At 36.6% G+C, this 14,786-nt stretch overlaps 2 protein-coding genes across 4 annotated transcripts; one reads left to right on the forward strand and one right to left on the reverse strand.

Annotated features, from left to right (window-relative positions):
- The first annotated feature begins 481 nt into the window (after positions 1 to 481).
- On the forward strand, positions 482 to 11,080 carry LOC111033699 (voltage-gated potassium channel subunit beta-2). 3 transcript variants are annotated; one of them, XM_022314578.1, is made up of 8 exons: positions 482 to 2,017; positions 6,484 to 6,897; positions 8,835 to 8,962; positions 9,787 to 9,993; positions 10,072 to 10,157; positions 10,244 to 10,300; positions 10,424 to 10,612; positions 10,777 to 11,080. In XM_022314578.1, exons 1-8 carry the CDS (start codon positions 1,827 to 1,829, stop codon positions 10,876 to 10,878), a joined length of 1,374 nt encoding a protein of 457 aa, XP_022170270.1. In that variant the 5' UTR covers positions 482 to 1,826; the 3' UTR covers positions 10,879 to 11,080. The 3 variants fall into 3 exon arrangements, with proteins under 3 accessions (XP_022170270.1, XP_022170285.1, XP_022170277.1); XM_022314593.1 differs by having other exon boundaries at positions 484 to 1,425; XM_022314585.1 differs by lacking the exon at positions 482 to 2,017 and adding an exon at positions 2,964 to 3,684.
- Positions 10,867 to 14,505, reverse strand: LOC111033692 (T-complex protein 1 subunit epsilon). Its single transcript, XM_022314568.1, has 8 exons — positions 14,293 to 14,505; positions 13,768 to 13,993; positions 13,501 to 13,699; positions 12,499 to 12,691; positions 12,166 to 12,435; positions 11,818 to 12,003; positions 11,437 to 11,755; positions 10,867 to 11,356 (listed from the first exon to the last, which is right to left on the reverse strand). Exons 1-8 carry the CDS (start codon positions 14,398 to 14,400, stop codon positions 11,229 to 11,231), a joined length of 1,629 nt encoding a protein of 542 aa, XP_022170260.1. The 5' UTR covers positions 14,401 to 14,505; the 3' UTR covers positions 10,867 to 11,228.
- Positions 14,506 to 14,786: the final 281 nt, after the last annotated feature.

The raw sequence follows: 14,786 nt of genomic DNA on the forward strand, positions 1-14,786 counted from the left end.
TTTTTAAAAGTATAAAAAAAAAATACCAAGGAATGGAAATAGTTTATATTATAATATTATAGTCGTCAAGTAGGTACACATAATTATTGAACATATTTTAAGAAATCTGAATTCCAATAAACGGAAAGATTGAAGCATTCGATTACGGGTAAGCACACTTGACGAAAATCACCCTGTATGGCAACGGCAGCCGTAGCGTGCCGCCCGTGTGACGCTATATGCCGGGTCGGCGGCGGCGGCGGCGGCGGCGGCGGCGGCGCGCGGAAGATATCCGCGAAGCGCTCGAGCAGCGTATTTAGACCGTCGTCGGCGGGGGTGTGTTGTGGCCCGTGAACGATCGTGCGCCGTCGTTTCCTATTCACCGTGTGTGTGTGGGTGTGTGGGTGTGTGGGTGTGTGATGTGTGTGCGGGTGTGTGCGTGTGTATGTCCAAACACGAGCAACCAGAGGCCGCCGCCGCCGCCGCCGAGCGGATTACGAAAATAAAATCCCCCATACGCCCCTAGCGAACCGACGCCTGTTGGTCCCCGCGATTAACCGTCGTACCGACCGCGGCGGTCGAATTTTTCTAGTTTTCAAACGCGTCGATTTTCCATAACGAATTGCATTCGTTTCACACACTCGCTCTGTATAGTGTAATATTATCAATTGTCAATTAACCGTTAAAATATTATATATTATTACCTATCCAATATTTTCTCGTTTTTTGTTTTTACAGTTCGCTTTTCGTTTCGTTCGGTTTCGCGCGAAGTTGTGTGACCGCTAAAATATATTGCGATAGTGGTATATATCTTACGACGACGATAACTATGTCACATAAGTCTACGGCCGTCGCCGCGATCCATTAATATATTATCGTCGCGATTTACCTCGCTCGCCACCTTAAACGCCGCCGCCGAGCCGATTTGTACGTCGTCGTCGACGTCGCCGTACGCGTAATTATTAATTATTGTAATTGCAGTCGTATACACAGCCCGTGCGACGTGTCCACGACGGCTTGAACTTTTAACGTCCGTCGCCGCCGCCGCCGCCACCACCGAATGCTCGGAATGCTATGACCGTTCGCGCACACGCCCGTCTCGGGCGGTTCTATTATTAAACGCGTCCGTCGTCGCCGACGTGGTGGTGCGGTGCACCGCGTTGGGAGCTCACGTCATATTATTACAGCAATAATTATTCGTCAACTGCAAGCACGGTGTCGTCGTGTGAAACTAATTCGCGTGTGCACTCAATGATACACAATATAAATACCTACATAATGTAGCATGTGACGATGATAATGTAACATATACATACTATATTATAATCACAATACTGTGCCACAACAGCAACAACAACGACGACGACGACGGCGACAACAACAACAACAACAAAAATATATAATAATAAATGGTCGTGGCGGGGAGGAGGAGACACTATCTCGTCGGTACGTATATCATTATACGACCGGAGTACTACACGCTTTATTCTGCGTACTCGCGTAGACCACACGTGGCAAGATAGGTGGTGGTGTTGGCAGTGATGGTAGTGGTGGCGGTGGTGGCGTTTGAGAAGGAGGTGTAGGAGAGGAGAAGGAGGAGAAGTAAAAGGAGAAGGAGTCGGTGACAGACGAGTGTGGTAATATTAATATACGATTCCCTACGCTACTATATATACGCCGGTCACGCGGTATATAGTTGGTGTTATAGTAATAATATATTATTATATCGGACGGGCGGCGGAGTGATCGAACCTTCCAAGCTGGCCCATCAGTTTTGGCTCGGTTGGGGTTCGGGCTCGGGCTCGTGCCGCGCGCAGACGGACGAGGAGAAGAAGGAGAAAAAGGAAATGGCCGAGGCGGCGGCCCGGCACGAGCTGTACACACAGCAGCAGTGGGCCCACCAGCGGGCCGAACGCGCCGAGCGGAACGCCGAGAGACTGGAGAGGGAGATACAGGCGCAAGCCGCCTCGGCCGCCGCGTCAGAGTCCCTTGCCGAGCTGCACTACGTCGACAGCCTGTCCGGGTCCGTTCAATCCATGTAAGCGCGTTTTTCTTTATGCAAAACTATACACCTAATATATTATACCTAGCGCACCAGTAGTATCAATAGTACCTACCTGGATACCTATCTATAGGTATGTATAAATATCTATCGATCTGCCCTGCACATTTCCTAAGTCGATTTAAATATATTGAACCGAATGACGACGATAAATTATAACATATCCGTAATCTCCTTTTATGGGTTTATTGCTGCAGTCAATGCGTCTATTATTGGAGTAATATATACGCGACTTTGTTGGCACAATTTTCGATAGGTATTTATATTATTACGTTACTACATAACAGTAATATTATATCGCGCCTAAACGCAACAGTTTGTTGATATGTGTATAACATTATACTATGCATAATCGCTTCAAATCATTCGCTTATACACCGCTGACCTGTTCAGCACATAATTTTTAAATGTTATTGGTCGACAACAGTACACACCTACTTGAATACTTGATACAAATATCAATAATCGACAATCGACATAGCATGCATGCATTAAAATTACAAAAAAAAATGCGAAGGACATATTTTATCGCTCCTTTATTTTAATATATCCGCACCGCACATCTTCGTCTCTCCTGCGTGTAGCGTGTACTCGCAAATTACAATAATAATGTTACGAAGCGTGTGCAGTCTACTATGCATATTGCAAAGCACAGGAGGCGCTCCATGCGTTTACGTTATTCAGATTATTATAGCGCCGTCGACGGTGGTCGCGAAAGTCCGACCGCCGCCGCCGCCGACTGTCCGATACCGCCGCTGAGGCGATGGTTGGGGAGGAGCGGTGCACGGGCGACGGCGATCAATTCCCGAAAGTCGGTGAGGCACCCTCCGTAATCGGGCCACGAGCGCGAGCGCGCGCGCGCGGACTACCCACCACCCGCCAGGGCGGCGTGACTGTTACTACCCACGACGCACGACTATACGGCAGTTGTACGCGTACAAACGCCCTGGTCGCGCGATACACGGCGGACGATATCTCCCGTGGGTGCCGCGTAAAATACGTGCGAGCGGCGGGCAAACCCTCGATGGGTCCCGCGTAGCTGTTGACCGCGACTTCCGCGGGCGCCGGGCGCGCATCGGGCGACACCGACCACAATAATAATGTAATAAGCGTGCTGCTGCAGCAGCAGACGGAACATCGCCGCACGTACGCACCGTATTAATTGTACCTACACGTCGTTTTATAATATTTTTTAATATAATATTACAATCATAAATACGCGCGGTTACCGCGGTATACGACAGTGTATTAACAATATCGCATACGATCGTGGATCGGGTACCTATACCGGGCGCGCGCGCGACGATACCATAATATTATGCCGTCGTGTCGCGGTCACCGCTGCCGCCGCCGTCGCCGCCGTCGCCGTCGTCACATCGATATCGCGTCACGGGCCGTATGATGTGAATTACGTTCGCGGTCTTTCGTTTCTCTCTATCTACCTATCTATCTCTGTCTCTCTCTCTCTCTCTCTCTACAACTCTATCTCCTGTCTCTCTGTCCGTCTTTCTCCTGCAGCTAATAATATTTTGTACTTCGCGAGAGCCCGAGATGTTATTTCAATTTCCCGTAAACGACGGAGGCGGTCCCCAGAGGACCAGCAGCTCTAGCAAAGACGACTCGCAACAGACGTCTCTGTATAAGTAAGCAATCATAACATATACGTAGGTACGCACAAACCGGGCTCGACATACTATTATTTCGTTGACTGCAGTTATAGGCATATTATCGGTATAGGTGTGACAGGTGTGTGGTGTGTCTATTCTATATATAAATGCCTACAACTGCCGATTTAGTGCCCGTCCACTGGAGTAAATCTGAGTACAATTTAAATTTGAAAAAAAAATAGATTTAAAGCCTATAAAACGTAAATAGTATAATATTTATAATATTAGGTGGACAATGCGTTTATATATTATGCATTACAATCCTAGATACAATATTATATTGTTTCCTTAAAAGTACAAGTTTTTATTTTGTAAAGGTATATGCGTAATAGGCGTTATATATTAAAACCTTTTGGGTCGACGTCAGAAATATAGAAAGGTACGTCACGTTCCGCACGCGGCCACGGCGGAGGCGTCAAGCAGTCTCTAGAACGCTGACGGGGAATCGATAAAAACCCTTACAGCTGCTGATGTTACCCTCCTGCCTCACCACTTTCCCCTTGTCCTTGCTTAAAATGTTATGTGTGTATAATATAGAACTGCTGCCTCATTATAGCTGGACAACTATATCATATATCTATACCTATATACACAAGCTATATTATGTGGGTACCTATTTTTACGTTTTACTTGAAAATTGTCACGACTTTGAATAATGTATAAATATTTATGTGCGTACAAGTGTACAAATTATACAACTGTCGATTGGCATAAGCGCGAGTGTTCAAAGATTTGATCCTCATGAATTTACGTATTCACAATTTATTTATTTTATGTTTCATAATTTGCATTATAACACTGTAAGAGTTACTTCTGAAACCGATTCCCAATACCAACAACTAATATATTTTAAAGTACTAGTTAGAAGTATAAAGCAAGTGGGTATACCTACATAGTATTTACAGACGGATGCATATTTTTGGCTTTTAAAATATTAATACCTTATATAGTTATATCCGAGAAATTGAGTATTTGAATTTCTCTAATCACTATATACTGGACAGTAGGTAGGTATGGTAAACATTTTCAAAACTTGTTCAGTGAAATAATGTATTATGTATTCTACAAAATTGTAGGTAAATAAGTATAATATGATTAATGATTAATATACATAGTGTAATATACTTATGTATAAATTATTATTTTAAATGTTCTGATAAGAACTCCAAATTTGCTGTTATAAATTTTTAATGAACATATAATAATGCATTTAAGTACTCAGGTATACTGTTATAATAGTTTGATACTAACACATTATCTATAGTTGACAACAAATAAAATCGGATTATGACCAGTGATTGAATATAAATTGCCCTGTTTTAAAAACAATATTATTTGCAGATTGATCAAATTTTTCGGCTTATCAAAATTCAGAGATATAGAAATACAAAAATAAACTTACTCTTCTTACACTTACACAATTATTAAGCATGAAAAAAAGGTCGATGTCATAATTCACCATACCTTTTCATTTTTGTAATGGATTTGAATACCTACCTACCTACCTATTCTGATATAATGTAAAAAAATTCTAAACTATATTATACAACATCAACAATTTCAATAATCAATAATACAAGTATGAAACGAATTTTAAAAAACGAGTTTGCACGGTCACGTGCGCAACAGAAACTTATAAACTACCTTTATTAACTATAGATGCCTAGGTATATCGATATCCTGTTGAGTGTAGATGAATAATAACGAAGCTTACTTCTTACTACGAGTCCATGTATAATATTATGATACATTCACGGTTGATAGTAAAAATATGATTATACTGCGCTGGCTGTATAGATAATACTGCAGTAGGACATTCGTATATTAATTTTTTTTTCATTTAAATTGTGTGGTGTAAGAAAAACACTGGAAAAAACTAAGGTACATACTACGTGTCTACGTATATTCCATTAAGTGTAATAATGTAAAAAGAAACTACAAAAGTTTTACACTATAATAAAACCCAACAGTTTTACGCTACTGCAGCTGTATTATGGATTCATGTTCCACTACTGCAGATACATAAATTATACAAGTATCCTCGTACTAATCGTTTAGTAAATTATAGACCTCTTCAGAATTTTTATTAGTAAGTTTCGAAACGTTCTACTGTTCTATGCTAAATATTCCAATTGGGTTTTCAAATCTCTAAGCACTTATTATATTGCAGTATATGTATATTATTATTGTTTATGATATTATTATCCTTTAACCTTTGTTTATATTTTTTAAGTACATAAGTACATCTAAGCAGGTAAAACAGTTGTATAATAGACTAGATATGATGAAGAGGTCTTACATACATTTAGGCTACTTAGCCCACTAAATTATTCCATCACCCCCTAACAAATTGTACGTTTGACGACTGACGAGTATGTATTATATTGCTTTATAGCTTTTAATAAAGGAACAATTTAATATTCTTGTAATTGGATTCTAATTTGGTCTATATTTTTGGAGTCAACATTTATCACTTCGGATCCAAAAATAAAAATAAATAAATTTTTTTTTAGTTTAAGTAGGTACCTAGGTACCAAATGACCCACTTGTATTGGCTTGTTAAACAAAAAAAATTATTTCAGTTTCTGTTTTATAATCTTTGCATTATAGAAATATTATATAGTTGATTGTAGTAGTGTCTTAATTTTGCGTCGATATGTCACAGAAGTGTTGGTACCTAGGTCTACCTATTTAAATAGTAAATAATATTTTATAATATAGGTACCTATCTATACCTATGTGATGTTGTAATGGACGATTTGTTCTTATTGGCAGATGCAAGGCGCCGATAGCCAGCCTGGACTGCATGGCCGACCTGGGCAGCACCACGGAACAGCTGTGCGCCAAGCTGCAAGCGGCCGCGGTAAAAGAGTCGGTTGACCGTGTATCATCCGCGGCGCAGTCGCCCAGCCTGACGTCCGGGCTCCGGTACCGGAACCTGGGCAAGAGCGGCCTGCGCGTGTCCAACATCGGGCTGGCCACGTGGACCACGTACAACACGGCCATCAATGAAGAACAGCTGGATGCGGTGGTGACGGCCGCGTACAATGCTGGCATCAACCTGTTCGACCTGACTGAGGGTCCGCAGAGCAGCGAACAGGCCGAGACTCAGCTGGGTGCCATCCTCAAGAGGAAAAACTGGAAACGTGTGTCGTACAGCGTCATCACCAAAATACACTGGCACTACAAGTATGTCTATCATCATTCATCAACCATAAATCATAATATCGCAAATCGTCCGAAGTTCACGATATAACCAGTTTTAAATAAAATAATATAGCAGATAATCATATAAATTATCAGGTTCGGACTAAGGGGGAGGGGCAGAGGAGCCACGTCCCCCGGGTTAATGCTGTTAATATAAAAATTAAGAATCCTAAATTTCAATGCCATAAAAAATAAAGTCAATTTAAAAAAGCAAAGGGGTAGTGCTCTACAGTACTTTTGATGTCTAGACTCTAGAGTAATGTATGTGTTAAATTTGAACTCAATAATTATAAAACTTGAAAAAAGATCCCGAACTACGAAGACAGTCTGTCAGCCTATAATATTATTAAGTAACTAAAATAACTTTATGATATTATTGTGATTAAAGTTACTTATTTTAGTATTGGGCATTAGTACTACAGTAGATTAAATTAATTTTTGCCAAAAAATTACATTTAAAAATGTCATTGTATACATATACCTACTACAGGTAGGTATACAATATAATAATACACTCTAAAAGTCTCAACTACCCACTCACGAATGGTATTTTTTAATTAAAAAAAATAACTAAAATTATTTTGGGTTTTAATATATAATTTTGAACTTATATTTGAAACTTATTACCTATTTGAACTTAAAATGTCTGTAAAAAATAACTGTGTTTTGTATTTTTAGACTCGAATTAATTTTCCAATTTCTGTGATTTTGATTAATTTTGCCAACATTTTAACTTTAGATTCTCATAAAAAATGGTTGTCAATTTAAGCTCAACTTTTTTTCATATTTCCACTAACAACAATTTATGAGGAATGTTGTATTACATTTTCAAGTTTTTAAACAGAGCGAAAAAATATTTAAAAAACTAATAAAACTCGAAAATTTCTTATGCGTATAAAATATAAATAGCTCAAAAAGAATCGCAATGTTTCGAAAATTGTTTGTTGCATATAAATCACTAATATAATTCAGTGATGATTTCAACTTTCAAGTACCTAGAGTACACCTAGAGTTACTTATCTAGAGTCTCACTAACGAACAAGATAAATTTTTTCGTAAACTTGTTTTGCAAAAAATCCTAGTTCATCCTTAATTTTTTGTCTGTTTTCCTTGACGCTTTTGAAGACCTGTAACATATTCAATTAAAAAATATTTTAAGAGGCACATTTATGATGAGTGACCTATAGTGACCTTATAATTTATATGTTTAGTGGGGCTCATTTTTATTATTTAGCCCAGAGCCCATTAATCTATACATATTTTGTTTTTTGAGTAATTCCATTGATTAACTTATTTATGCTCATACCCTTCTCAAAAAAATACATTTTAAAATGTCTTCCCTTTATCGCAATCCGTCGTTTACTCTTTTTTCATATCTACTCATATGTCATAATACAAATTACGGTGGAAACCGTCTAGAAAGCGTTTTTCCAAAGACTAATAAACATTTATAAACACTTACTCTAGCAACAAGTTATGCTATTTTAATTATTATTACCTATTACTTTTATTCAGAGCTTGTATATACTATTATAAGGTACTTTATTTCGATTACGGCTAAATCATATTAAAATCTAACAACATATTGTAAGTTGGGCATGTGTAACACCCACTATATTTTAAAATGTTTGTGAACTATATTGGACTCCTAGTCCCTAAATAAACAAATTCAAGAAGTCATACACGTCTGATGCAAATTAAAAGAGTGCCCTTTACTACCTATATAACTATTAACTTGACAAGGTTTTCTGTTGTTGGATTTATCAGTCATCTGCCATCGCGTTGAAGAAGTTATAAACTTATAACTCATAATAGTCAATAGATATATATATATATATTAATAACTAACATACCCGTTCCGTATAGAATATATGGCTACTAATATTTTGTTTTTGTTTTTCATTTTGTCCATCCAACAGATCCGAAGAACGAGGGTTGTCACGTAAACATATCATCGAATCGGTTCGATCGTCCGTCGCTAGACTTGAACTCGACTACATAGACATCGTCCTGATACAAAAAGCCGATCCGATGTGCCCGCTCGAAGGTTTGTTAAATTCTTGTTATTTGCTATAACAAAATTGTGAATGTCAGAGCAATACCTATAGCCAAACTAATTCCTCGTATTTACCAGTTGTACTTCCTACTTACACATTACACAATATTCACAGCTGAATTAATCGATTACAATAATAATATATACTATTAAGAATATAAATGTATCATAATATTATATAGTAATAGAGTACCTATAGACTATACTACTATAGTGACATAAACATAATATTTTACTATGTATTGATAAACACAAATATTTTCTCAGATCTGTAATCCGTCATCTGCACATAATATTATAATAGTGATAGTACGCTGCAAATCTAATTAATATTCTTAACTGCATATATATATTTTCAACCACTTCTATACGTCTATACATTCAATGACACTTTTAATAATATGATTTACCAATCAGTTTTTATTGTATCAAAATATAGAACATTCAACTTATAACAGTATATCTAGGTACTCGAGAACGAGTAATCTATCGATTCAAGACTTTATGTTGATGTAAAATTTGAATGTCACCATGTAGGTAATAGGTAAACGAATTGTAAGATCCTTAAAATTAAAAATGTCCACAGGAATTAGTAATTACACGTGTTATACCCGAATTATAATTTTTTAAAAATGCGAAAAATTCCAACAAAATATATATATGTTATTCGAACTCGTATACATATTATCTAATATCATTAACTAAATAATTAATTCTGTACATAGTATATTTACTACTATATTATTTATTGTATATTTAATCAATGGCTTATGGTAATAAGTAATAACTAATACAATGTGACAATATATTTGCAGAAGTAGTAAGAGCTATGGATTTTCTCGTATCGGAAGGACTGATAATGTATTGGGGCACAGCTAAATGGTCACCGATCGATGTCACAGAAATGTACACTGCTTGCAGACAACTGAATTGCTCTACACCTATCTTAGAACAATCCGAATACCATATGTTGTGCAGGGAAAAAGTTGAGATTTACATGCCTGAACTGTACAATAAAATTGGTCAGTAACATAGTATCTTCGTACTAAATGTTAAATTAATCTGTTTGGTTTTAATCTTTTATGCATACAAATATTCAGGAGTGGGTTTAATGGCTTGGTCACCGTTAGCCATGGGATTATTGCCTTCCTTCAAAGACTCGCTCAGAAGCCGATCGTCCAATAGGGTGAGTTCAGACAAAAATGTATTTTCATTAGTAATATTCATGCATAAATAGTTGAAGGTATAAGACGTTGATGCCTTGTGTTTCAGACAAAAGCTTCCAGTATCAGTTGGAACCAGGACGATCGAAAACCTCCCAGTAAAGAGGTACAGGCGGTACCATTATTACATATTTTGACTTATAGACCTTAGTATAATATAGAACTACGGCACTACACACACAACTGCATTTCTTTTTTACCAAAAACCTTGTTTAATATTATATTTCAGAACAACGAACCATTGACAGCAAGAAATACTAAGGAAATATTGTTTTCAATTTCATTAATAGCAGACCGTCTTGGATGCAGCTTAGTTCAACTGTGTATAGCGTGGACATTAAAAAACGAAAGTGTTCAGTGTCTCTTACTAGGAGCAGCAACAACACACCAGTTTTATCACGCTTTGCACGGACTACAGGTAAAAAATTGGATTTACAAAATAAATGTATTATTATTATATAAAAATTGTATTTATTTCAAAATGTTATTGCGATAATAATAATAATTAATAAAAATAATAATCTAATGTAATTTAATATTTTAACAAGTACACAAACCATTTTGAATTATTTTCTGTTCTAGTTGTTACCAAAACTCAACTCTAATGTAATGGCTGAATTGGAACGTATACTGGATAATAAGCCGGTACGACCTCCAATGGTATCAACTCTGGCAATGAGATGACAAACAGTGTGCCCTCCCGGTGTGTTGGGGGGCACAGGCATGTCTGGCGATGGCATGAAAGAAAGCAATGATGAGTACGACATGAAAGAACGAAAAGTGCCGTTTTGTGTGCTTCAATAAAAAAAAAATAGTTCTTGTGGCGAATATTGTAATCATGTTAGAATTATAGTTTGAAGTTAAATATACGTCCAATTTTAATTGATTAGTAGTGTATTTTATTAATAGAAAAAATGTATAACTTAACTTACACAATTATTATTAATGTAAATTTTGAACATAAAAAAGGACTGGTTTTAGGAAAACAAGTAAGCGCTGAACATCAGTATAGAGTGTTTTTAAGATATTAAAAACTAATCGAAATTTTCTCCTGGAACTCTGACGTCATCAATTTTCAAAATCATTTTAACTAATTGAGCAGCCAAAATGATCTGTTGTTTCTTGCTGTGAAGAGTCTCAATAACATTTTGTTCTTTCATGTCTGAAAAAATAATTATAGAATTCACATTTTTATAAACAAAGCACAAAAATTAAATACAATAAATAAACAAGATAGCTTACCATTAGTTCCAACAAGCATACAATCTATACCAAGAGCTGGGTTGTTTTCTTTGATTTGTCTGGCCCTAACTTGAGTTAACGTATCAATTGGTGACAATCCACTGTTCTCAGCTAAAGCTAATGGAACGCTTTCTAAGGCATCTGCAAATGCCCTGAATGCATATTGCTCAATAGAAGAAATCTTGTCTGCTTCAGTAGAAACAGCAATAGCACATGAAATTTCAGCTGCACCACCACCATAAACTATACGGTTATCTTGTACCAAATTTCGAACGACACATAAAGCATCATGAATACTGCGTTTGGCTTCTTCGATGATCTAGATTAACACAAATGCATTTAGTACACAATACACATTGGTAAAACATTAAATTAACCAACCATTTTATTTCCACCACGTATAAATATGGTGACAGCACGTGAATTCTTGCATTCTTCAATCACCAACATCTTGTCTTTAGTAGTACCAAAAGAAAGTTCGCTAACTTTTCCAGCATATCCCAGCTTCTCTTTAGAAACTTCTTCAAAACGAGGAATGATTCTACCTCCTGTAGCGATTGCAATTAACTATAACAAGTAAGAACATACATATAGTATTTAAAAAGTACCAAGTATTGATTCATATATTTGAAAGTTACAATTCTTTACACATTTAACTTCTATAAGTTAAAATAGAGTGAATAATAAATAGAAAATATCCTTATTATATTATTATTTAATATAACTTACTTCAATCTCAGGTCCACCAACCCAACGTACAGCAGGTAATTCGTGTTTCAATAACAAATGATTAGCTTCATCATCAAAACCCCATTGACAAATTGCTAATGTAGCACCAGCATCTTTCACCTTTTTAACCATATCATTAAATGTATCTTGTTCGTATTTCCTCAGTGCTCTATAGTCTTCAACTGAAGCCACATCCAACTTATGCTTGGTCTTTGGCTTAGGTGGTTCAAACGGACAGGTGAGGATGGCAAGATGAACATTTTTCAGTTCCTAAAAATATGTAAAATATAACAACATTTTCAATAAAAATTAAATATTATGCAATGAACTTACTTTTGGCATTTGAGGATGTGAAAAGTCTTTGTCAACTACAACCCCTTTTACTAACATTGTGTCTTCTAATCTTCCGCCTTCTTTTCCTTGGACTTTGATCAACTCAAAATTGACATCACGTTTATCAAAATCTGCTACAGATATAACTGCATTTACAGCAATTTCGGCCATTTGACGATGGCATTTGTTCACACTAAAATTTAAAAAATTTGAATATATTTACATCATATTATGTATTATTAAAAAATAAGCAATAACTTAAGATAAATTCACTATCGATGATAATCCAAATAAAAACACCCAAATTAAATAATCTTTATACATTTACATAAAGTTTAAAAATGTAAGTATATATGTATAATAATATATGACTCAATGTATATTCTACTAAATGATAAACCTCAGAAGGAACATAACATTATTTAATTTTTTTTGTTTTTACAGTATTGTACACATTGCATTACAAAACAAAATAATAATAAGTAATTTTAATGTTGGACAATGATGAATGAGTTCTAAAAAAATATTGTGGAGCTTATAAAACATTAATTTTGATGTACTAATTTACTTTTTGTAATCTAAAATAATAATGAATTAATTCAATAATTTTCATTGAAAAATGCCGTCTGAATAATATTGTTATCCAAAAAATTTTCTCATGTTCTTTTTCTAGAGATTTTTTTTGTAATTCATGATTATCGCCATATCTTAGAAGTGTTTCATCTTCAGCAATTATATTAAGACCATCAAATGCAGGTTAGATTTTAATGCATTATGTATTTAATCCTTTTAATTACTAACTAACTTCAATTGTACAATACTCTATTCAGAATAAGAACAGACCAGGTGGTGGATAAAGTTCTTGTCATTGTTCACATATCTATCCCCACCACTACGCCTCCACAAAACAGAAGAGCATGTTAACCAACTCCATCAAGATTCCACCAATACGCTAAGGTGGTCTAATCTTATCCTGAATAATTTATTAATAATTTTTCTTACATTTTGGATCCCAGAGTTGTCATTGCTGTTTTAATAAGGGGTTCCAAGTTGTTGATATCAACTGGAAATGAATCAGCAATTGAGTCTAAATGCTTGCAAGCACTTTGAGCGGCCAATTCGAAACCATCTGCAATTCTGATAGGATGTATGCCTTGATCAAGCAGATGTTCAGCTTGTTCCAGCAAAGCTCCAGCGACGACTTTAACAGGATAAAACATATTAGTACTAATACAAATTGCATTAAATATTAATTAACATTTTACATACCTACAACACCAGTAGTTCCATCACCAATTTCATTATCTTGGGATTGAGACAACTGTACCATGAGCTTAGCGATCTCATGATCAACATCCATCATATTTAAAATGGTGGCGCCATCATTAGTAACAGTCACTTCTCCATCTGATGATACCATCATTTTGTCCAAGCCTTTTGGACCCAACGATGTGTACAACGTCTTGGCGATAGACCGTGCGGCCATAATATGCGACTAAACATGTTGAAAATTGACATTTTACATGATTGTTATAATTGGGTTGGGCGATGATTAATACATTTTGTGCATTGGTTTAACGTTCGAAAAACAAGTCGAAATAAACAACAACCGTGTGTGCACCAAAACCCGACGAGTGTCTGAGCACACCTGGTCAATGGCGACATACACACGGTTGCTTTTGACCGTGCTACAATGAATTAAGGAAAGACGGTGAGGTCGAGTCACGGAAACAATGGAATCGCCATCGACTTAGTATGTTTTTTTCCAGCAGTAAAAATAAAACAACCACAAACCTTCAACGCATCGATGCCAGTCAGCCTACGCTGTTTGTGTTGGTCTTTGATGATGATGAACGGCGTACCGAATTCATCGAAACCCAACGACCCGGGTATGAAAGACATGGTCCCGTTGTCGACGTTTCCGTTCGTCCGGCCACTCTATTGAAGAGCAACAAAAATTAAAAAGTAGTTGAAACACGAAATGCTGTTTGTGCGAGACGAACAAGAAGAAAGAGCAAGCCGTGAGTCGTCTGCAGTGCTCCGGATACTTTTTGTAGGTTATGTTCGTATAATTTCGCACAGACGACGGTTCGACAAACTGGATACCCCTCCTACCATAAACCCACGGTTCTTTCTACAACCGTGCGTAAAGCCGAGTTTCCACTACACCTTGTCGTGTGATGTGCAGTACTGCAGTGTTGAATACAACATTATAATATAATATTATTTATTAGTTACTTTATTACCATTACGGTTATCAGAATATCATCACAGGCTGTTTACAACAA

Source organism: Myzus persicae, unplaced genomic scaffold (assembly GCF_001856785.1).
Source record: "Myzus persicae strain clone G006 unplaced genomic scaffold, MPER_G0061.0, whole genome shotgun sequence".
In the NCBI taxonomy this organism is placed as follows: domain Eukaryota; kingdom Metazoa; phylum Arthropoda; class Insecta; order Hemiptera; family Aphididae; genus Myzus; species Myzus persicae.